We start from the raw sequence: 25,710 nt of genomic DNA, 5'->3' as shown, positions 1-25,710 counted from the left end.
GAATTCGGAATACAAAATTACCTGGAAAGGGACAATAATATTAAATATCTTTAAGACTTTTAGTTGAAAATAGTAAAGACTGCACCATCAACAATTCCTTTTAAGCGACGAACTATGAAACCCTCTAAATGCATAGGTATAGGGTAGCAGAGGGTAAGGCAGTATGGACGAATGTGGATTTCATGAAAAATTATAAACAATTTTTGACTTACTTAAAAACTCATTAAAGATGTGAACAAATGGATATATGACTTGCACTAACAGTCACAAAATGTTCCCAGGTCAACTGCTACTACTACTTAAATAATGGACATCAACAGCTTTTTTCTGAAGTATTTTATTAATTTATGACACCCTTAATAAACAATAAATAAAAACAAATAATTCATACTATACAGTTAAAATAAAGTTAACAAGAAGGAATGTTTTTAACGCAAATAACTGTAACCCAGAGGCCAGTTAGTTTAGATTCATTGCATTTGAGTTATTAAATTTCTTTTTACCATCATATGAATCGCAGTCACATTGTACTCTGGCCCATCTGGGTTAGAGTAATTTGTGGTTTTTAGTAACAATGACCAGAACGTATCTTACCTATACTAACACAGGAATACCCACAATATAATTAATTAATTAAAAGTATTTTTTAGGCTTAATTAATAATATAAGCTGCCTTATCATATACATATCACCTTTTTTGTACAAAGAATGATTTTTCTTACATTTGTTAATAAGAATGTTTGTATTATATTTATATCAAAACAGTAACCAGATCATAGAATAATTTGGTATAAATGTTCATCGAATTGCGTACAATAAGACCCTAAATTACACTTGATTATTCCTAAATAAAAACTTTACCGAGTATTACAGTGAGCAAACGTGCATGTCGTTTTAACGGTTTTCAGATTGATGAAGATGGACATGCTTTTTTGAGAAAATCTTAGGCCAAAAAAATAACAAATAATAACGACCAAAAAAAAAAACAAACTAACAGACCCTAAAAATCAACTAAGAACACCCGCCGACTCGATTTGTTGCTTACGATGGTGATAGAGATGCACCCGAAGACAGCTGAGATTCCTCATGGTTTTCCCGCACACTTGACAGTCGAGGTCCGTCGACATCGATTCGTGTTTGTCCCTGATGTGCACCTTCAAGTTGTATTTGTTCACGAATTTCCTGCAGCAGTACGGGCAGAACACGTGCCCTTTCGAATCTGTCGGGTACAATACATCTGAAATATATAGGAAACCTTATTAGTGTTATAATGTTTTGGGCTCTAAATATCGGTCTGACCAACCAACGTGTAAGTCCCAAAAAGAGGACGATAGCCTCTTAAAACTACAGTCCAATGGAAATGGGGCAAGTGGAGTTCTCTCTTTAACGATGTCTGTTGCATTTTTGAGATACTAAGCAGTTTTTGCCTAAATGGAATAAATCAAAGGGTTCTTAAGGTCTATTCCAGGAAATTCAGTATACAGAACTATCTGGAAAGACCAATGGACCATGCATTTTAACGATTATTTCAAGGGAAACTGCAATAGGGTTCAATTCCACTCACACCTGCACTAAATAAGAAATAAAACAAAGGATAGATAAGGACAACAATTCTTGCTGTAGTTAGCGGATTTCCTTCAAGTTCTATATACAACGAGATCGGTTAAGCCAACAAGGTTATAAGCTTTAATGAGATCATTTTCTTGATTTTGAACCATAAGGAGAGATAATTTTTCTCAGAAGGTCTGCTATATATTTTCGGAAGCATTTATGTCTGAATGAAGGAATATATTCAGTATTCAACGTAGACTTTGGGCAAGTAGAACTTTCTCTTTAACGTTGACTTTAAATGGTTGCTGCATTTGAGATAGTAATGGATTTCTGCCTAAATGGAATAAATCAAAAAGTTCTTAAGGACTATTCCAGGAAACTCAGTATACCGAACTATCTGGAACGGACAATAGACCATGCATTTTACCACGATTATTTCAAGGGAAACTGCAATAGGGTTCAATCTCACTTACACCTGCACTAAATAAAATAAAGGATAGATAAGAACAATAATTCTTATTGTAGTTAGTGGATTTCCTTGAAGGTCTAAATACAATGAGATCGATTAAGCCAACACAGTTGAAAGCCTTTAATGAGATCATTTATGATTCTTGATTTTGAACCATGGGAAGGGGAGAAAATTTTTCTCAGAAGCTCTACTATATATTTTCGGAAGCTTTTATGTCTGATATATTTAATATTGAACATAGAGATTGGGCAAGTGGAGGTCTCTCTTTAACGATGTCTATTGCATTTTAGTGATACTAAGCAGTTTTTGCCTAAATGGAATAAATCAAAGGGTTCTTACGACCTATTCCAGGAATTTCAGTATACAGAACTATCTGGAAAGGGCAATGGACCATGCATTTTAACGATTATTTCAAGGAAAACTGCAATAGGGTTAAATTCCACTTACACCTGGACTAAATAAGAAATAAAACAAAGGATAGATAAGGACAACAATCCTTACTGCAGTGAGCACATTACCTTTTATTTCTAAATATAATGAAAATAAATATCGACTAGACTAACATAGTTTCAAGTTTCGTTTAAATCATCTATAATTCTTTATTTTCAACGATTTAACCGACAAGAAGGGGAGAAATAGAAATTTTAAATGATTCCAGGAAGTTGAGAATTATTTTCCAAATTTTCCCTGTATTTCTAGGACCTTGAAGATTTTTTAACTTTTTTTCCAAATAACTTAAGTAGTTTTTCAAGTGTTTTAAGTGCCTGTCCAGTTTCAAGACAGAGACATTTCAAGTATTTAGCATCAGTTTTTCATACATTCGAGACCATTTTTATCATCCTTCAGTAATTGAATGCCATATTTTATAACAAGTATTCTGGAGTCATTATTTAGGTATTCCAGTACAATAAATCCACAGTTTCATGTGATAATTCAGGAAGAATAATGGGATGTAGAAAAGAAGAAAAATAATAACATACATTGGGAGATAGAGATGGATGATTTAAGTAACACACAAGTGTTAATAAGGTTCAATTCCACTTTTACCTGCAGCAGTTATTCTCTTAAAAGTTGATTCCAATTATTATTCTTAAACCCTTCAGTATTCATATTATAACTTTAAACAAGGTACATACACCGAATCCGCATCAGTTTTACTTAGGGAGAAGATAAAAAAGGGATGGACAGTAAAAGTTTGTGACACGAACAAATTTTTGTGAAGATAAAATAGCATTTCCTGGAAGACAGAGATAGGTAAGTAAGAGGTTTTTTTATCTAAATGTAATAAATCAAAGGGTTCATAAGGTCTATTCCAGGAAATTCAGTATACCGAACCATCTGGAAAGGGCAATGGACCATGCATTTTAACGATTATTTCAAGGGAGACTGCAATAGGGTTCAATTCCACTCACACCTGCCCTAAATAAGAAATAAAACAAAGGATAGATAAGGACAACAACCCTTATTGTAGTTGCTCAAGTCTTAAAATAGTAAAAACCTTAAGAAAAAATTAAAATAAATTATTTCAAGCTCCTGGAATATTAAAAAACAAATTTCAAGAGGTGGAAGATCAATTTCCAAATTTCTTGTTAAAATTTGAAAAGTTACCCTCCCAAAGAAGTCTTCAATGTGTTTTAAGTTCCCGGGATAATTTTTCTTTTTTTCGAAAAAGCTGAAATTATTCCAGGCAGTTACTCACGTTCCAGACTCTACTTTTTCGTATATTTAAGGAAATTGAGGTTAAATTTCCAATTATTCATATTAGAAAGAGTACAAAAATATAAACCTACTAATAAAAAGTACATGCACCATAAGATTGATTGTTAACATGAATATTCTCGCAGTGTCATCTCATAGATCTATAATTGAGTTCTAATATAATTTTTTTGCATCGTTTCAGGTTTATTTCTTAATTTTTATGTGTATCTAATTCACAGGAACCAATAAAATAAACACGTAAGTACAGAGTTAATCTTTATTATCCAAAAAAGAACACAAATGTCCCTCAAATGACTACTTAATTAAATAACATATTTTAAAATATAATTCTTAATAAATCACACAAGTAATAACCTAAAAACACCGACGTATTAACCTAACTTTTATATGATGCTTATGAATTTCACTGGTTGAGTAGTATTAAAACAATATTGGTAACGACAACTAAAATACCATAATTATCTCGAGCCCTTAAATTGACTTCTGGTTAAACACACATAAATTTATTGACTAAAATGCAATATAATTAGTGACTAATTAAAATAATAAAGTGTACCATAAACTGAGCTTAACCGGAACAATTCGTGACATTTTAAAGCTGGATCGGTGAAGACAGGCCTGCAGGATCTTTGAAGTTATTAGTTTACAGTACTCCAGTAGAGGCATCCCGGACTGAGAGTGGTAAAGTCGCAAAAAACAGCAACAAAAACTCAATCACTGTGAGAGTGAACCAGCACTCCGAACTTGTGTATTGGAATTATTTTTGAGGAATTCAAAGAAGAAGGAAATTTGCCTCTATCAAATCAGGTACAGTAGAACGTGGATGGTCAATTTGCCATTCTCCATAGGGACCAGCACTGGAAAAAAAGAGGATTTTCCTATAAGCAATCCAAGGGTCTTCAGTACATCGCTAGAGCGCTACAGTCTGCAAAATCTTTATATATCAACTTGTTGTCTAACTACTGTGACACCTATTAGCACCAAAAAATTACAAATTTTGCTACGATTGCATGTCATTAGCAAAAAGTCAACAATTACAAGAATTAATGACGATTTACACTGTCAAACGCTTTAGGGAAGTCCCTAGAGATGGCGTCGACCGGACAGTCCTAGTCCACTATTCCGAAGTTATCAAATAAATAGGGACCGATAAAAGAAGATGATCACTCACTTTAAAGTCCAATAACTCAAATACTAGTTGGACTATGTTTATGAAACAAAAAGCATGATGTTCAGAAAAGTATTCTTTGTAAATAGTATTTAAGGTGTAAACCAGTTTAAGAAATATTTGGAGAATATTCGCGTTTTTAAGCAGTGGAGTCCTTGGACTGTGTCTGATTTCCAATTTGATCACTCACTTTAAAGTCCAATAACTCAAATACTACCTGGACAATCTTTCTGAAACGAAAAGCATGATGTTCAGAAAAGTATTCTTTGTAAATAGTATTTAAGGTGTAAACCAGTTTAGGAAATATTTGGAGAATATTCGCATTTTTAAGCAGTGGAGTCGTTGGACTGTGTCTGATTTCCAAGTTGATCACTCACTTTAAAGTCCAATAACTCAAATACTACCTGGACAATCTTTATGAAACGAAAAGCATGATGTTCAGAAAAGTATTCTTTGTAAATAGTGTTTAAGGTGTAAACCAGTTTAAGAAATATTTGGAGAATATTCGCATTTTTAAGCAGTGGAGTCGTTGGACTGTGTCTGATTTCCAAGTTGATCACTCACTTTAAAGTCCAATAACTCAAATACTACCTGGACAATCTTTATGAAACGAAAAGCATGATGTTCAGAAAAGTATTCTTTGTAAATAGTGTTTAAGGTGTAAACCAGTTTAAGAAATATTTGGAGAATATTCGCGTTTTTAAGCAGTGGAGTCCTTGGACTGTGTCTGATTTCCAAGTTGATCACTCACTTTAAAGTCCAATAACTCAAATACTACCTGGACAATCTTTATGAAACGAAAAGCATGATGTTCAGAAAAGTATTCTTTGTAAATAGTGTTTAAGGTGTAAACCAGTTTAGGAAATATTTGGAGAATATTCGCATTTTTAAGCAGTGGAGTCGTTGGACTGTGTCTGATTTCCAAGTTGATCACTCACTTTAAAGTCCAATAACTCAAATACTACCTGGACAATCTTTATGAAACGAAAAGCATGATGTTCAGAAAAGTATTCTTTGTAAATAGTGTTTAAGGTGTAAACCAGTTTAAGAAATATTTGGAGAATATTCGCATTTTTAAGCAGTGGAGTCGTTGGACTGTGTCTGATTTCCAAGTTGATCACTCACTTTAAAGTCCAATAACTCAAATACTACCTGGACAATCTTTATGAAACGAAAAGCATGATGTTCAGAAAAGTATTCTTTGTAAATAGTGTTTAAGGTGTAAACCAGTTTAAGAAATATTTGGAGAATATTCGCGTTTTTAAGCAGTGGAGTCCTTGGACTGTGTCTGATTTCCAAGTTGATCACTCACTTTAAAGTCCAATAACTCAAATACTACCTGGACAATCTTTATGAAACGAAAAGCATGATGTTCAGAAAAGTATTCTTTGTAAATAGTGTTTAAGGTGTAAACCAGTTTAGGAAATATTTGGAGAATATTCGCATTTTTAAGCAGTGGAGTCGTTGGATTGTGTTTGATTTCCAAGTTGATCACTCACTTTAAAGTCCAATAACTCAAATACTACCTGGACAATCTTTATGAAAGGAAAAGCATGATGTTCAGAAAAGTATTCTTTGTAAATAGTATTTAAGGTGTAAACCAGTTTAGGAAATATTTGGAGAATATTCGCATTTTTAAGCAGTGGAGTCGTTGGACTGTGTTTGATTTCCAAGTTGATCACTCACTTTAAAGTCCAATAACTCAAATACTACCTGGACAATCTTTATGAAAGGAAAAGCATGATGTTCAGAAAAGTATTCTTTGTAAATAGTATTTAAGGTGTAAACCAGTTTAAGAAATATTTGGAGAATATTCGCATTTTTAAGCAGTGGAGTCCTTGGACTGTGTCTGATTTCCAAGTTGATCACTCACTTTAAAGTCCAATAACTCAAATACTACCTGGACAATCTTTATGAAACGAAAAGCATGATGTTCAGAAAAGTATTCTTTGTAAATAGTGTTTAAGGTGTAAACCAGTTTAAGAAATATTTGGAGAATATTCGCGTTTTTAAGCAGTGGAGTCGTTGGACTGTGTCTGATCTCCAAGTTGATCACTCACTTTAAAGTCCAACATCTCAAATACTACTTGGACTGTCTTTATAAAACAAAAAGCATGATGTTCAGAAAGAGTATTCTTTATACATATTGTGACAAGTTCAATCACTCAGTGACTACAATTTATTTGGGTTGTGTCCCTCGTCTAAAATATAATAAAGCTGTTTATCGACCATTAGTTCCAGATTAGCCTCAACTTACGGTACACTCATAAGTATTCAACTTTTTCCTTTAAAAAAAAAAACACATTCTTCCATACAAACTTCAAATAAGGCACATAAATCACTTAAGTTTCCCTTCGTCTACACTCCATCGTTTCACTAACTTTAATACAAACCTGAGTATTATTCAACCAACAAGAAAAAAAAACCGCCCAAAACACGTTGTCAAGCTTTTACCTCGATTTTACAACCCAAATCGTTAATGTTCGTAAAGTGAAACTTGGATATGTGTTTCCGTAAACTCTCGGTGTTCTTGTACAGTTGCTCGCAAATTATGCATTTAAATGGGCCCGCGTGTGATCCGTGTATGTTTTTCTCGTGGGTGCGTAGATGGTCTCTCCTGGAGAACTTTTTCAGACATTGGTCGCACTGGTATCCGTTTTTTTGTATTCGACTGTCCGATTTTGGACCTAGAAGAAAACATTTCATCAGATAGAGGCAAATCATGAGAAACCTCTCAGGTGAAGGTTGTTCACACGATCTCTTATTACAATAATATTCATATATACACTGGATGGTGTTGATTAATGTCACGCTGAATAATCACAGAGAAGCAACATGAACCTTTGGAAGCAGTTTTAGTAAAGCATGCGTCCCAAAGATGTAACTGTATTCGGTCACATGCACCCGGACTAATACAACAAATTAGATATAAATTTATGATTTCCGGTTCTTTGATTAATTTTTATAAAGCAAACGTGTTCTGTACCATGAATTTTAATGAGTACAGTAGCAAAATAGACATCATAGATCAAGAGTCCAAGATAGATTGTTCGATACACTTCATATCATCAAATAATTTTTCCTATTCCAGGCAATTGGAGCATAAAATTCTTGGGAAAAATACATTGACTTGGAATGGCTGGAATATGTCAAAAATGGCTTTAACTGCCTGGAAAAAGAGTTTTTACTTCGAATTGATTGAATGAATATTTTAATTTTTCCAGGCACTCAATTGCCTGGAAGAGTTCAAAAATTAAACTTTAACTACCTGAAAGAAAACCTACTTTTACACATTTCAGACTGTACAAACTTCATTTTTTTGCTATCCCTGGCTTATTTGGATCAGAAAACTTGGTTTGACCAGTAGCTACATGATGAATCTACCTCTGACCATATATGAAGAGAACCTCAAATACAATAAGAGAGAACTTCAGGTGAGTATAGCTTTTTTCATTAAATAGAAAATAGAGACCTTGCAGAAAAGCCTGATAGGAAGGATCTTCTGCATCTGTCAGATGTTTAGTGAGAAGATGCATTGACCCTTGTAGAAGTTTACAGATCAGAAGTCTTGGAAAGTGATTCACTGAACTGATTGTTTTCGAAATGGATATAAATATTTGAGCTTTTAGGAGTGAGTGTTCAAGAATGTTTGATCCTCAGGGTGACCACTCCCTTTAAAGTCTGATAACTCAAAAACTACTGGGAATAATTAATTCATAAATTAAACAGCATAATATTGAAAAAAGTATTCTCTTATAAGTTGTTTAGGGTTCACACCAGTTGTGGCTACAGTTTCGGATATATTGGACTTTTCTAGGGAAAGCGTCCAAGAGGAGCGTTTGATTCTTAAGGTGACCACTCGCTTCGAGGTCTGATATCTCAAAAACTACTGGGAATATTTATATGAAATAAAAAGCCCAATATTCAGGAAAGTATTCTCTAGCAATGTTGCTTAATGTTTCAACCAGTTTGACTATTTTTTTTAAAATATTGGGAGTTTTAGATACACAACTCATTTAAATCGAATAAGAGCACCTTCCTTCTCCAATGTAATCCACCTGGTGTAATCTAACCTACTTTAAGCTCACAGAATCATTTCCTTTGCTTTGGTGTATCTTAAGTGGAAAATTACTGGCAAGCTTTACTGCATGTACTTAGGTGGTGTAAGAATGCAGTTTTACTAAACAATAAAAACGTAACTGTATTCGACCACATGCACCTGGACTAATGCAGCAAATTAGGCATAAATCTGTGATTTGTTGTTTTTTTAACACGAATTTCAATGTGTTAAGGATAACAGGAGCAAAATAGACATCATAGATCAAGAGTCCAAGAAGGGCAATAAGATTGACCGATACACTCCATATCCTTGATGCAATTATAACAATGATGATACATCTTATGGAAGTGAATATTTAAATGCAGTAAATAGTAAATGTATCAAGCCTGCGTTAGAACTTTGAATGCCCATCTAGAATTCCTTTTCTTTTATCATACTTTTTAAATAAAACTGCCTCGTCAGAGGAGAAGGGCCTACAGAGTCTTTGCAACCATTTACCAATAGATACATCTCTCCTTATATGATCAACATCTATGTCTCATATATTTGAATTTGTTGCCTGTAGAACTTGACCAACTGCATTCAGACTGAACTTGCCATTGAGAAACGAACGCTATTGCTATTGCTACCTCTATAGCCTCTAAATTCAGATTACTAGAATGACCAGGATTTCAATCAGAAGAAGTTCAGCGATAGTATGATATAGAGAGTCCATGTCTCAGTCTGTTCAACAGAAAAGCTGTGAATGAAATTTGAATAATGATTACAATTAGATTTTAGAGAGAGAGAGAGAGAGACATAATGGAAACTCTGAGGATTGTGTGGGTGTAAATGAAAAGTCACTGATATGACCATGATGGACCAGAAGCATTAACTACACCTGATGAATCTGTACCTGGATGGAAAATGTACAATCGTAGAGATAAATGATTTTTGCGATTCCAGGCAGTTGAAGAATAAAATTCTTGGGAAAGAGGCACTGAGTTGGAATGGCTGGAATATGTCAAAAAATGGCTTCAACTGTCTGGTAGAAATTTAAAAAAAATTACTTGAACTTTAACAGCCTGGAAGAAAATTTACTTTTACACATTCCAGACTATATAAACCTATTTTTTTCTTATTCCAGGCAATTGAAGGATAAAATTCTTTGGAAAATGGTATAGATTTGGAATGGCTGGAATATTCCAAAAGCTGCCCGGAAAAAGGATTTCGACTTTTTTATACTAATTTATTTTTTTTAAAGAATAAGATTTTTGTAAGAAATACATAAATCATAGAGAGAACTGACACTCAAGGGCGTTTTTTCATTGATTTTCTTATAAAAAAATGAGATTTTTCACTCGATTTTCTATCCCATATTTTCCATGTTTCCTTTAGGAAAATCATATATTAATTAAATAAATTTTTTTTCTCATTCACCTTTTTTTTATTCATATATACACTGGAAGGTGTTGATTAATGTCAAGCTGAATATATCACAGAGAAGCAACATGAACTTTTGGAAGCAGTTTTAGTAAAGCATGCGTCCCAAATATGTAACTGTATTCGGTCAAATGCACCTGGACTAATGTAGTAAATTAAATATAAATTAATGATTTTTGGTTCTTTGATTAATTTTTATAAAGCAAACGTGTTCTTTACCATGAATTTTAATGAGTACAGTAGCAAAATAGACATCATAGATCAAGAGTCCAAGATAGATTGTTCGATACACTTCATATCATCAAATGATTTTTCCTATTCCGGGCAGTTGGAGTATAACATTCTTGGGAAAAAGACATTGATTTGGAATGCCTGGAATTTGCCAAAAATGGCTTCAACTGCCTGGAAAAAGAGTTTTTACTTCGAATTGAACGTTTTTATTGAATGAATATTTTAATTTTTCCAGACACTCAACTGCCTGGAAGAGTTCAAAAATTAAACTTTAACTACCTGAAAGAAAACCTACTTTTACACATTTCAGACTGTATAAACTTTGACCAGTATAGACCAGATAATTCAGTGAAAATAGCTCAGTTCACAAAATATTAAATATATAATCGAATTCAGTCGATAAGGGAGTATTGAATAATAAACAGTTCATTATTCAAGTAATATTTGATGTTTGAAAGTATGACTGTTAAAGATGGAAGATAATGAAACGCAATTTACAGAATATTACCAATTCATTAAGCGGTGATAAGCCTCGACAAGTCCATTGCATAATGAAATTGAAATAAACGCATCATTTTCAATTTTAATTCGTGATAATGAACTTGTAACACATAAAATGAGAGTCCCATGCTATTAATAGGAAAGTTGAAACTGAAAAAACTACTCTACCAAAAAATAAAATGTTTATATATGTTCCGTAAGACTTTATTGCGTACAATTAACAAACCCAAACAATTAATTCTACTTATATTAATAATACAAACCTGTATGACTTATTCTCTAAACAAAAATTGTTACTTACACGGTTTTTGCGGTAGAGAGAGAGAGAGAGAGAGAGAGACAATAAATTGTTCACATGCCATTAATTGGGTTATCATCCTATAGGCACTTCACACTAAGCTGCAATAGGATTAAAATCGGCTATTAGGGGGTTAAACTATTAGTAGGTACGTGTGTTACAAAACGCTACTTACCATGCAAACGGAAAAATAAAACGAACGGGTTAAGTGAAAAAAAAAACAAAAACTAAACGGAACAAAATAAAAAATTGTGCGGTAAACTGAAATAAATATTAATTAAAAATAAGTATGAGTCTTGTTTTGTAGGTATATACAATGGGGCAATAAAAGGCTTTGTTTATGGAAAAATGTGTAGAGAGAGACTAGTTAGCTTTATTTCTTGGCTATAACATACCAAAAGTCCAATCCTGTACAGTTGGTCTAAATATTTAAAAAAAAATCAATTTTTGAAAGCCAGTTTTGGTTCAGCCCTATAAGGTTTTAGTAAACTTTGACGCAATTTTCGGGGACACCCTGTATGTTTATGGAAAAATGTTTAGTAAGAGAATAGTTAGCCTCAAGCCTTGGCTATAAAATGCCAAAAGTCCAACCATGTACAGTGTGTCAAAATAAATATTTTTTCAATTTTCGAAAACCAGTTTTGGTTCAATTCTATGGAATTTAATAGATTTTGGCTCAATTTCCTGGGACAGCCTGTACGTTTATGGAAAAATGTGTAGTAAGAGGATAGTTAGCTTCAACCCTTTACTATAACATACCATAAGGTCAACCATGTATAGTGGATCTAAATAAGGAATTTTTTCAATTTTTGAAAACCAGTTTTGGTTCAATTCTATAGAATTTATTAGACTTTGACTCAATTTTCTGAGACACCCTGTGCGTTTATGAAAAAATGTGTAGTAAGAGGATAGTTAGCCTCAAACCTTGGCTATAGCATACCAAAAGTTCAACCCTGTACAGTGGACTTGAATAAGGAATTTTACAATTTTTGAAAACCAGTTTTGGTTCAATTCTATAGAATTTATTAGACTTTGACTCAATTTTCTGAGACACCCTGTGCGTTTATGAAAAAATGTGTAGTAAGAGGATAGTTAGCCTCAAACCTTGGCTATAGCATACCAAAAGTTCAACCCTGTACAGTGGACTTGAATAAGGAATTTTACAATTTTTGAAAACCAGTTTTGGTTCAATTCTATGGAATTTAGTCGACTTTGACTCAATTTTCTGAGACACCCTGTACGTTTATGGAACAATGTGTGGTAAGAGGATAGTTAGCCTCAAACCTTGACTATAGGATACGAAAAGTCCAGCCTTGTACAGTAAATGTAAATAAAGAATTTTTCAATTTTCGAAAACCAGTTTTGGTTCAATTCTATGGAATTTAATAGATTTTGGCTCAATTTCCTGGGACAGCCTGTACGTTTATGGAAAAATGTGTAGTAAGAGGATAGTTAGCTTCAACCCTTGACTATAACATACCATAAGTTCAACCATGTATAGTGGATCTAAATAAGGAATTTTTTCAATTTTTGAAAACCAGTTTTGGTTCAATTCTATAGAATTTAATAGACTTTGACTCAATTTTCTGAGACACCCTGTACGTTTATGAAAAAATGTGTAGTAAGAAGAAAGTTAGCCTCAAACCTTGGCTATAGCATACCAAAAGTTCAACCCTGTACAGTGGACTTGAATAAGGAATTTTACAATTTTTGAAAACCAGTTTTGGTTCAATTCTATAGAATTTAACAGACTTTGACTCAATTTTCTGAGACACCCTGTACGTTTATGTAAAAATGTGTAGTAAGAGAATAGTTAGCCTCAAGCCTTGGCTATAGCATACCAAAAGTCGAGCCTTGTACAGTGGATCTAAATAAGGAATTTTTCAATTTTCGAAAACCAGTTTTGGTTCAATTCTATAGAATTTAATAGACTTTGACTCAATTTTCTGAGACACCCTGTAGGTTTATGAAAAAATGTGTGGTAAGAGGATAGTTAGCCTCAAACCTTGACTATAGCATACCAAAAGTTCAACCCTGTACAGTGGACTTGAATAAGGAATTTTACAATTTTTGAAAACCAGTTTTGGTTCAATTCTATAGAATTTAATAGATTTTGACGCAATTTTCGGGGACACCCTGTATGTTTATGGAAAAATGTGTAGTAAGAGAATAGTTAGCCTCAAGCCTTGGCTATAAAATGCCAAAAGTCCAACCATGTACAGTAAGTCAAAATAAATAATTTCTTAATTTTTGAAAACCAGTTTTGGTTCAATTCTATAGAATTTAACAGACTTTGACTCAATTTTCTGAGACACCCTGTACGTTTATGTAAAAATGTGTAGTAAGAGAATAGTTAGCCTCAAGCCTTGGCTATAAAATGCCAAAAGTCCAACCATATACAGTGAGTCAAAATAAATAATTTCGTAATTTTTGAAAACCAGTTTTGGTTCAATTCTATAGAATTTAATAGACTTTGACTCAATTTTCTGAGACACCCTGTACGTTTATGAAAAAATGTGTGGTAAGAGGATAGTTAGCCTCAAACCTTGACTATAGGATACCAAAAGTCCAGCCTTGTACAGTAAATGTAAATAAGGAATTTTTCAATTTTCGAAAACCAGTTTTGGTTCAATTCTATGGAATTTAATAGATTTTGGCTCAATTTCCTGGGACAGCCTGTACGTTTATGGAAAAATGTGTGGTATGAGGATAGTTAGCTTTAACCCTTGACTATAACATACCATAAGTTCAACCATGTATAGTGGATCTAAATAAGGAATTTTTTCAATTTTTGAAAACCAGTTTTGGTTCAATTCTATAGAATTTAATAGACTTTGACTCAATTTTCTGAGACACCCTGTACGTTTATGAAAAAATGTGTAGTAAGAGAAAAGTTAGCCTCAAACCTTGGCTATAGCATACCAAAAGTTCAACCCTGTACAGTGGACTTGAATAAGGAATTTTACAATTTTTGAAAACCAGTTTTGGTTCAATTCTATAGAATTTAACAGACTTTGACTCAATTTTCTGAGACACCCTGTACGTTTATGTAAAAATGTGTAGTAAGAGAATAGTTAGCCTCAAGCCTTGGCTATAAAATGCCAAAAGTCCAACCATATACAGTGAGTCAAAATAAATAATTTCGTAATTTTTGAAAACCAGTTTTGGTTCAATTCTATAGAATTTAATAGACTTTGACTCAATTTTCTGAGACACCCTGTACGTTTATGAAAAAATGTGTACTAAGAAGATAGTTAGTCTCAAACCTTGGCTATAGCATACCAAAAGTTCAACTCTGTACAGTGGATTTGAATAAGGGATTTTACAATTTTTGAAAACCAGTTTTGGTTCAATTCTATGGAATTTAATCGACTTTAGCTCAGTTGTATGGGATACCCTGGACGTTTGTGGAAACATGTTTAATGAGAGAATAGTTAGCTTTAGCTGCAAAAACTGATATTTTCAAGTAATTTTAGGTTAGAAAGTTGTCCCCCTTGACAAACCTTTTGACGTATTTCGGCGTTTTTTTTTAAACAGTGGTTTTTGATAAATCCGTGGTGGGAAGTTTTCAAATGAACACCCTGTATATATATATAAATATAATGATTCATTTTGGAAAGAAAAAATGATAGAAAAATTATTTAAAGATTTTTTATTTTAAATGTCTACTAGGCATGGAAATTCGAAACCCATCTAGAACTTGAGCTATAAATGACAATTTTTGTATTACATTTATTTGGTTTTTGCATTTTCAATAGTATATAACACTTCGTTATATTATAATTTTTATTTTTGTATGCTTAATTACATATAGCTGTTTAATATTCTCTTATATTTTATACAGCTTGTTCTAAAACATGTATCTACATACGTCAAAGTATACACATAAACCATAAACACAAAAAAAAAGTGTAATCTAATGTAACGAATTCAAAATTATTATTATATAAATATATAATACTCGTCGCGCGTTTCTTGATTTGATTCACGCTAGCCCGGATGTGCGTTGTCGCTAAATGTTACTAAACTTATCGGCGGTTCAAGAAATTGTAAGAAAAATGCCTGAATTTTGTATTTCCATTCTCAAAGGTTTACTATTAATTTTTTTGAAATGGTTTTTTTAATATAAAGTTTCTAAAAGCGATGTATCTAGAGACGTATGGAAAGATTTTTATTTATCTTATTGGGTTTTAAATGAAAAATCAAAATTTTTATCAACTCTTGAAAAAAATATGTACATTTCATTAGTATTGTAAAATAAAAAAGTTATCTTAAACTATAAAATAGCTAAACTAATTTACCTTGTTCGGAGGTGGTCTGCTCCATACCGACGCCAGCGACGGTATCTCCAATGGGCGCACCTCCGACGTTGCCGGACCACAATCCGGCCGGTCGATTCTTTGAATAATCTTTGGCTTCGTCGCTTTCGTTCGTCGATTTATTATGATTGTTCCCGGTCAAATCACAGCTATTGAAATTATTACTATCGCTAGGTGGCTTTGGCGTCGTTTCCGGTTCGGAGGGTTTGTACGCGTAACCCGACGACTCCGTGCATTTTTGGCGTTTCGCGTTTTGCGGCGACGTGGACTTTTGCGATTGTTGTTTACGGGTACAGTTGAGCGGTAACGGGGAGGTTTGCGGAGGCGAAGTAGCGCTCCGATGTACGTACTGAACCGGCACCTCCACCTCGGTGGTTTCGATCAAGTGCCCGTACATTTCGTTCTCGTCGATTTCGGGGGTCGGAGTCTCCGGCGGTTTTTGCTCTTTTTTTACTTTCGCCTCGTCATTCTAAAAATCGACAATAATTTACAAACGTTATTTATTATATACAATTATTATACAAATTGATGATGAGTCTTAGCATATTTGGAATCTTGTAATTTTTCTTTTGATGTCATTGGTATTTCGGAAACCCATAAGTTTTTAAATGTCGAAAACATTTAAATTTCAGGATCCGCAAGTTAGAACAAATTCATTTTAACATTCAGGGGTAGGTTCGAAAAAAAAACGCTCGGACGTGTTCATTTTTATTACACGCGATTTTTTTTGATGATGAGTTCATGTATACAGTGGTAAACCAAAAATGAGCTACGACTATCAACTTAACTTTTTTCAAAAGAAACACCCATGTTTAAATTTATTTTCTAATTCTGTGCCTGGAATTTCTGGAACAGTTTATAAAAAGAAAACCAAAACAAAAAAATTAAAATAAATGTTGACCATTAACTTCTTGACAGTAACCAAGTCGATATTCAAATTCTTGTAGTACTTTTCTGATTGTTTGAGGCCGGATTGGTTGTATTTCGGCTCTAATTCTATTTTTTAATTCCTCTAAACTTTCAGCTTTATCAAAATAAACTTTTTGATTTTAGATAACCCCATGGGGTTAAATCTGGCGACCTTGCTGGCCATTAAATAAAACCCTCCCTTCCAATCCTTCTATTTGGGAAAATGTTGGTAAGGTAATCTCGTATTGTTCGCGTATAGTGTGGAGGGCCGCCATCCTGTTGGAACCATAATTTCAAGTGGCTAAAATAGTATAAATATTGATCTTGAAGATACTTCAAGGGCTTTTCAAGGAAGTGCTGAAAAAATCATTGAAATCCATACACTAAAAATAAATATATTGATATCTTTCTCACTAGAGTGCCTGGAAGAAATAAAATAATTTGAGTCTTATTGGCAAATGAAAATCTTGATTGCAAGTGGCTAAAATGTTGTAATCATATTTAATCTACCGGTTTAAAGAGGTTTTTACCATTTGTATAAAGTGCAATTAAACTAGGTACTATCTGATTTTGAAGCAACTCTAACTATTTTTCAGAGGTAAGTGGGCCCTCAATAAAATAGGGACCCACAATTGACGTGCCCACAATTCCTGCCTGGGAAATTGTGTGTGACTTTCCATACTCCAGTGTTGATGTTCTGGTGCCCAATAACGAAAATTTTGCCTGTTTACAGAACTATTTAGAGAAAAAACTTGCCTCGTCGGAAAAAACAATCTCACTTTGAAATTGTGGGTCAACATTACATTTAGTCATGATTATTTCGCAAAACTCTATTCTGCGGACAGAGAAATGACATAATTAGATAATCGTACTAGTACAGTAGCCACTCGCAATAAATAATAAAATAATATTTGTTGACGTAAGTGACATTTGACAGTCGTTTTTATTTATGAATTAATCATTGTTCATGAATTAAGTAATGTAAATCCTTCTGCAGAATTTGGTTAGTTAAGGATTTGAATTAATAGCAAATATAATGATCAATGTGATGGCTGGTCGCAAATAGAGTGTAGTTAAGCCAGGTGTAATTGTGAATTATACGTAAGTAGAAAATCCTTTAAAATTTTTAAAATCTTGCACTTTATCCTCACTTTTTTATAAATAAAATGTTCAAACTCAGCTACTACCGAACGTGTGATAGGCCTCTCCCGGTAGTTATTGTTAAATAGATCGCAAGTCTTGTCGCCATATCCTACCATCATCAAAATTTCAATTCTTTCTTTTTCAGTTAAACGCTTTAAACTTTGCAACTGCACTTGACACTTACTGACATTTACATAAAATAATATATACAGTTTCCATGCAATTAAATAGTGACAAGATGTCAACAATCAAATATATTTGTTAAAAACTATGAAAAAAATGTTTGAATATGTTCAAATGACCCAAACAGTTGCAAATTTATTAATAACGTTAGTATAAGACATGGTATACAAAGTATACTTAAAATTCTATGCAGAGTTCAAAAATGGAATAAAAAATAAATGTTTCCATTTAAAAAATTAAAGTTGATGGTCGTTGCTTTTTTTTGGTTCACCCTGTATACATGAATTCATCATAAAAAAAATCGCTCCTATTTTTTTTCGTTAAGTGCTCTCATTCCCTTAGTTCTGCTCGGATCCTGTTATAACCCGGTGCTTTCGTAATCTAGATGACCCAAAAAAGACGCTGGTATACTTAGTTTGATTTCGAAAAAAATCAATTTTTGGTGAAAAAATTCGATACGGGAGGGTATACCGGAAAAATGAAAAATTCCAAACTTTGAAGGTCGATATCTCGGCTTCTATGGGAGCTATCGGGAAAATTCCAACGGTTTTGTCTTAGTTTCGTCATTCTGAATCCAACGGGATCATCCGCAAGGTCGTTGCTTTTACGATAGCCGGGATATGGCATTTTTGATGCCCATGCAATATCACCCTGTATACATGAATTCATCATAAAAAAAATCGCTCCTATTTTTTTTCTTTTAGAACAGACCCCTGAATTTTAAATTAATTTCATTCAAATTGGGCGTCCTCACTGTACAACCATATTCTTTAGGGAACAAATGCCATAGTATTTGCTCGTCCAAGCATAGAAATGCTACAATATTTGCATATGCCTGGTGCAATACACCCCTGTAAAATGTGACATCAATTAGGAACCTTCGAATTGTATTCGACTACTCTTGGAGAAATATCCCACCCTCATTCATGCTTCACTGTCCTTTAATCAGACCAGTATGCATGTCGTATTAACAGGTTAACACAACTGTAGCGGAATCTTGAAATACCTCGGATTTAAATCAAAAATTAATGGTATGATAACAGAGTTCTGTATTAGAGGTTTTGTCTTTGTCACATTGAAATAATAGTACATCCCTGCACCTGGATTTTAATGTACCAGACTTGACGTATTATTAGTTTTTTGTCATTCTAATTAATTATACAAGTGAGATTTTAAACTGGTCTGGGCTGGTGGAATCCAATTTGTGATGTTCCATAAGAAATTTATTGTGTACTGTAAATAAATAAATAGAATCTGTCTGATGGATTAACTATTACCATATAATAATTGAAAACCTACATGTAAGAAGACCTCACCGTTTCCAATACGGATTTAGTATAAACTTGGGATCGGTGGTGTTATCGACTTATTGCATAATCAATTATCAATATGAGAGTAATAGTCTAATAAAATGGTAGAAAATAGGGGAAAGTTTTGGTGTAGTTTTAAAATTTTCTTTATATATGATTTTTGGGCTGCTTTACACGATTATCAAGTTTGTCAACAGGAATTTTGACCGGAAATGGATTTTGTGAAGGAAACTTCCTTAAAAAGGGTATTTTTTAATATTTTATTTAAAAAACTAAAAACATATTCATGTTGGGTAAATATTGGCTGTATGAACGGTTCAGCAGCGATGAGGACGCAAAATTAAAGGTTTCTTCACCAACGCGTCCTTTTCCTTGAAGGCCCGGGCTCTTCATCGGCCTCTATAATATAAAAAGGGACAAATGAAATTGTTGTTTATTTATTATTCCTAGTTTAAACTACTTTGTCTAGTCTCCTTTCCTTCTTTCATTTGTTCAGTGACGAAGAAATCCAACCCCAATACATTCCCCATTGAGTACGGCAAAGCTTCATCTTCATCTATATATAGACAAAAGAAAATGGAATTTTTAAATTGGTATTTGTTAATAATAACTTTAAACTCATATCTTGTATAATTTCTTCGTCTTCTTTTATTGATTCGGTGACTAATAAATCCAACTCTAATTCGTTCGCCATTTCCACCTCATCTTCCGGGTTTGCAAGAGAGACTGGTGTATTATCGCAACAGTTTTCACAGTTGAAGCACAAGGTACTGCAACTAAGCTCTGCTTTTTCACGGCCACAGTAGTGCACTTACATGAGACAAGCTTCAGTAAATCTGGGGGGGCAGGTGGCAACAATCTAGTCACAGGTGCAAGACCATTTTTCGATTTTTTCCATCCCCACTCTTCTGGGTTTTTCTCGACACCCAACCATTGCTGACTAGTACACTCTTAGTGAGTGTTGTCGCGTTGCAGCAGCAGGTGCCTTGAGCTTAAAAGCAGATTTCATGTAGGAAATATATCTCAAATGATTTAACGAAGGCACAGTTTTACCACTGTATCCGTACAGTGAAACCCAAAAACATTCATCAGCATCAGCAACCATATCTTGAGTAGCATTGGAGTCTTTAAATACTTTGATACGGGTTTTTTCTCAGTGTATGAAGGAATTTCTTGATTGTACAATGCCGATGTTGTAGCGCAACCACTCATTGCATGCAAGAACAGAATATTATCAGCGATTAATGTGTCACTTATAGCATCAGTGGGAGAGAATATACCGTAGACACTTTGTTCTTCCCAGGTTTCAAAAAGAAAACATTCAAGTGTTCGCAGTGACCAATTAAAATTGCCAAGAGGTCTATATCCTCACCCACTATAATCACCTTCTCATTGGTTGGAGAAAGTTGCATTGCTGTGTTTACTATTAGGGTATCAGCATCTTCTTTCGCCTGTTTGCAAAAAATTCCTACCGAAGTAAATCTCGCAATGAGCATTGATATGAACCGACTTTTGTTTCTCACGTTAGCAAGAAATCTCTCTTTTGCCATCGTTGGTATATTGTATCATCAAACAGCATGTCAGCTGAAGCCAGTTTCCTTGATCTGTTCATACGCTCTCCACTTTTTGTACCACCACCGTCGAGGCCTTCGGGGTATCACATGACTAAAGTAAAAGACGAAGACAATCATAACCCTGAATACTACTTTCCTGACCATGAGGTCCTTAGGGAAGCTAGTAATACAACCAAGCTTCGGGTTGTGTTCAATGCATCGGCATCATCATCGTCTGGCGTTTCCCTAAATAATTTGCTCATAAATGGCCCTATTATCCAATCTGATTTAATATCAATCCTTTTAAGATTTAGGATTCGTGCGATTGTCATTTCAGGCGATATAAAAATGATGTACAGGCAGGTACTCAGCTGAAGCCAGTTTTCTTGATCTGTTCATACGCTCTCCACTTTTTGTACCACCGTCGGGCCTTCGGGTTACCCATCAAAAACAATTACTGCGTTTGATTGATATTTTGATTTGACATATTGGTTCTACATACTTTTCACAAATAGAAAAAAATGTTTCATTCGTGGTCCATGGTACCGTATGTAAGAGAAACCGGCCATCTATGACGTATTGAACTTGGATACTTAACTGTTGTTGTTTTTTAGGAGTTTGAGTGCTCTATAAAGAGTGGATTTGGTTCCTTTTCGTAAATCATTGTCAAAGAGTGTTAAAGAAAAGGGACCTAGATCATAGTTCAAAAATTCCTCAAGCTGTTTCTCTGAATGTTTGGCAATGGTCATTCTTTGGAACAGAGTTGTTGGATTGATAGGTATTACTTCGTTTTGTATCCGTATCGCACTAGTCATTATTGCCAGAGGTTGCACTCGATGGCTCCTTTTAAATTTGATAGTTCTGAAGTCACCACAAACAATTCTATCAATACTTTTACTGCCCACATTCCAAGCTTTATGGCAGGTTATCCAATCGTCAGCCACAACACCAGTGCTGATTGAATATAAATCGGGGTTTTCAGCGAAAGGAAAATGTTGCAGGAGCCATTCATACATCTCGGCCTGATCCTTGCTGTCCCTGGTAACTCTTGAGTCTTTCAGTGCTACGTGCTGTTCTGGTGATTGAAAGGTAACCCCACGGTAATTTTCGATCTGTTCACATACGTGTTGCACGGAGGTCATCCCCAATGTCCACCTTGCCAATAAACCTTCTCCTACCCCACGACCGTGTGTGAGACCTCCATAAAGTTTCATATTCTTCATGAGAAACTGCTCGATGGTCATTTTATGAATTCTTTTAAAAAAAATTAAAATCTTCTTTTTTTTGACAAAAAACAAGTTTCCGGTGAAAAATCGTGTTGGCAAACATGAAATTCATGCATATCTGCCTGTAAAACGTAGTGAAACCAAATATCAAAACTTTCCCCTATTAGCCCTTTTTGATTACCATTTGATTAGACTATAAGGTCGAAGCATTAAAAGCAATTCATATAAAACTAAAATCAGTATTGAATTTTGTAAAACCTTTGACAGCATCAAGATTTCTTCAAACTACTACGGTTATGGAGACTTTTTTGCAATGAAGTCTTCCTAAAATGGACCCAAACTAAATTCGTTTATGAAATATTGAGATGTTTGTAAAGCTTGAGATAATATCCAACAGTTATTTCGGGTTCTTTCCATAAGACCTTCATAAGAAACAGAGATTAGTTTCAGAAACCTTAGAGAATGCACATATGGTGTTATAGTTGGATAAACTTAAGTGTGTTGTCAATCAACCCAGTATATGTTAGTTTTTTTAATATAACCTGGACGAAAAAAACGCGTTAAAAGAAGACAGTTGAAAATTATTTCTTTTCAACCATAATATACAAATAGGAAAACAGAACACACCCATTAAAGCACTATAGATAATAACAAAAAATGTATGCTCATACATGAAGAAAAATAAAGCGAATCTTACCGTATCATCCCCAGTTAACCCTTTAACTTGAAGGGTTTCCGCGGTCCTTAAAAACGACGATAGATTCTCTCTAAGCACGCTCACCTCCCCCATATACATGAACTGTAAAATATCCTTCATGTTCTCGTGTCCGACATCCTTCATGATCACTATCGGATGCTTGCAGGGGTTCTCCCGAAACATCTTCTTAAAATACGGACTGCATATGGATAAAACCACCTTGTGCGCTTGCAAAAAGTGCCCGTCCACAGCCAGAGTCACGTCCACCATTTCCGCATGCTGCAACAGCTCGTGGAACCCCGATTTCAAGTTCGAGTGGAAGTTGTTCCACCTTAGGGAGAATTGTTCGGTCGTCACTGGAGATGTCATAATGGTTCCTTGAAAAAAATCAAGTCTAATGAGCTCAATAACTAGGTCCGATTTATTATATATGATTGTCAATAAACGAACGAGTTTCGTAACAGTGAAATCATGAAAATCCGACCGTAACTACTTAGTTTCAGAAAATCGTATTGATAAAATCGGTATTATAAAACGAATAAAACATTGTTGCAATCTCGAGACGTAAGCAATAAAACGTCGTGGAGTATTTTTTTTTTATTTTGTGAAAAAGGTTATTGCAGCTGAAATTAAAAATGTCGATTTTTATGGACAAGTAATTGCCTTAAGGCATTTTAACATTTCCTTGGATTTTGGAAGGAATTGTGGTCAGAAGAAATGAAGTCACTTGTTGGTAGCATCTGCAAAAACAGTTACAACAATCAGTATGTATGAACTGAAAGCATAGTGAGTGTATAATACATAAATGGCAAATAGCTGGCTCACATTGGTAAAAAGTAATTGCCTTAAAAGACTTCTTACCAATGTGTTAAGCACAAGACTTCTTCAGTTTATTAAGGCCTTTTAACTCCAAACAATATGGGTTTTGTTGCTGTGCGATTGTCCTTGTATGTCCTAACAAGAAGCTGAAATTTTTGAGAATATTCTTTGATTTCCCTAAAGCCTGTGACACCATCAACCATAAAATCTTCCTAAGAAACTTGTACACATATGGAATCACTGGACCAGCCTATCAAGTGTATTTGGCCGATTAGTGTGAGAGGGAATATCTATGTCCAGATAGTTGCAAGTTAAAATAAATAAATTAATATTTATTTTATGATCTTAAATGACAATGTATGTCAAATTGAAAGAGGAAAAAAGAGGTCGTCCATATTCTCAAAGAGACCTTGACATAAATAAATCAAAAGTCTTGGTCTCGAAAATGTTATTTTATGAGTTAAAGTGGTGACAAGTGTTTCGCTCCTAAGAACATCATCATCAGACCATAGTCACATAGAACTGAGGGTTTTAAAAACTCATTTGCCTACCAGGGTGTATTTTTGTTAAACTGTGAGTATACAACTTAATAAGATCAGGCTCACTTGTCACTTTCAAGAAGAAATACAAGGCTTTTCGGTTAGATTCATATATAGTACCATTATTGTAATGTTAAGAAATTTTAAGAAACAAGTTTAGTATAAAGTAGTATTGTATTAGAACTGCCCACTAATACAGTATTTTTTAGGTCCCATGGAAGAACACATGCACAATGTTACCTTTTATGTAATATTTTGTTGTTGCATTATTTATTTATTAATACTTTCTATAATAAGTACATATCGTTGACGAGAAAAACATCTTCTCTTTCGAGACTTTCTAGTTAAAATATATACAATAGACCAATTTTGTTTAGTGAATCATAATGGAAAGTCGTCTAATATCAATTGCTAGATTATTACATAGCTCCTCACAAAACACACTGATGTACACTCAACTTATATAGATTTATCTACATTCCACTCAAATCATATAAAAATATAAACACAGACATTAAAAAGTGACTCTTATCTTACCTGATAAATGAGAATTACAGAATAAATCAACTGAAATAACTTTGAAAGGGGAAGTAACTGTTTGCAACTATATAAGCGGGCGAACCCTGCCAGGAAGCACTTAATAATCAACCTATAAAACTGCATGCCTCAGTCAAATTATTCAATTTATTATTGTCGAATAAGCGTTTGCAAAATACCATAATATTTTAATTGCTTTTTACAGGCTTCTGAAAGCAATTAGTCCATTAATTTCTTGTTTGAATATCGTATTATTATTATTATTATTAAAAAACAATTATTCGGAGTCTTATCGTCAGCTAAAGCTTTATTTAATTTAATTACACTTTAGCGAATGAAAAAGGCAAGCGTACCTACGTGGGCACTGGTAGAGGACGGTAGAAAAGTTTATTTTTGGAGTTTCCTGTTGCCTGAAATAACCTAAAAAAATAAAATAAATAATTCGGATTTACTTACCCTTTATAGGTGAACGATTCTGGAGACGCAACGCGGTGTTTCAAGGCACTTTTTAGCTGAATTTTCGAATTTCAGCCTTACATAACATCGATATTGGCAATAAATATTGCAATAGTAAACAAAAACAGTGCCGTCATTCAGTAACATCAACACAACAATCAACCCTAATTATCTATTTCCGGACCAATCCGGGCATCCGGGAGTAAACGCACGAACTTATAACTATACATGGACTGCCAATTCAATGAAAAGTAAATGACCACTACTAGGGGGCCGCCATTGTGCGTGATTGTGTCCTTTCGATGTTGGTCACTCTGACAAATTTTAATTGTGCCAACTGTAGGGAAACAAAACATCTAAAGTTTTTGAGAGGTTATGTTTACAAAAATACAAAATAGAAAGTTACATATTGGTAAGAATTTAAGATAGTTGAGTTAGATCTGTGATTTTTCTGGTACTTCTTTAAGAATTTCATTAAAATTTATGGAAGAAAGTAATCCTCACCTAAAATGAGACAAAGTTTCAATCAACTTAGAATAGATGCGTGCACTTTAAAATATTTGTTTTATCATTCTGATAATCTTGAATCTTATAAATCCT

The 25,710-nt window shown here is 33.9% G+C and overlaps 1 protein-coding gene across 19 annotated transcripts; it reads right to left on the bottom strand.

Moving 5' to 3' along the window:
* Nucleotides 1-324: 324 nt before the first annotated feature.
* Nucleotides 325-25,342, bottom strand: LOC126745001 (broad-complex core protein isoforms 1/2/3/4/5-like). Of its 19 annotated transcripts, none has more exons than XR_007663392.1 (5): nt 25,111-25,334; nt 22,760-23,136; nt 15,721-16,207; nt 6,434-7,594; nt 3,982-6,246 (listed from the first exon to the last, which is right to left on the bottom strand). XR_007663392.1 is itself a non-coding variant. In XM_050452638.1 (4 exons), the coding sequence occupies exons 2-4, from the start codon at nt 23,126-23,128 to the stop codon at nt 1,008-1,010; spliced, it is 1,086 nt and encodes a 361-aa protein (XP_050308595.1). In that variant the 5' UTR covers nt 23,129-23,136; nt 25,111-25,342; the 3' UTR covers nt 325-1,007. The 19 variants fall into 19 exon arrangements, 3 of the variants coding, with proteins under 3 accessions (XP_050308595.1, XP_050308593.1, XP_050308594.1); XR_007663394.1 differs by having other exon boundaries at nt 3,982-6,059; XR_007663396.1 differs by having other exon boundaries at nt 3,982-5,872.
* Between the last annotated feature and the right edge of the window lie 368 nt (nt 25,343-25,710).

This window comes from Anthonomus grandis, chromosome 15, assembly GCF_022605725.1.
Source record: "Anthonomus grandis grandis chromosome 15, icAntGran1.3, whole genome shotgun sequence".
Classification (NCBI taxonomy): Eukaryota; Metazoa; Arthropoda; class Insecta; order Coleoptera; family Curculionidae; genus Anthonomus; species Anthonomus grandis.
The sequence above is the reverse complement of the archived record's forward strand: the minus strand, read 5'-3'. Positions and strand labels throughout refer to the sequence as shown.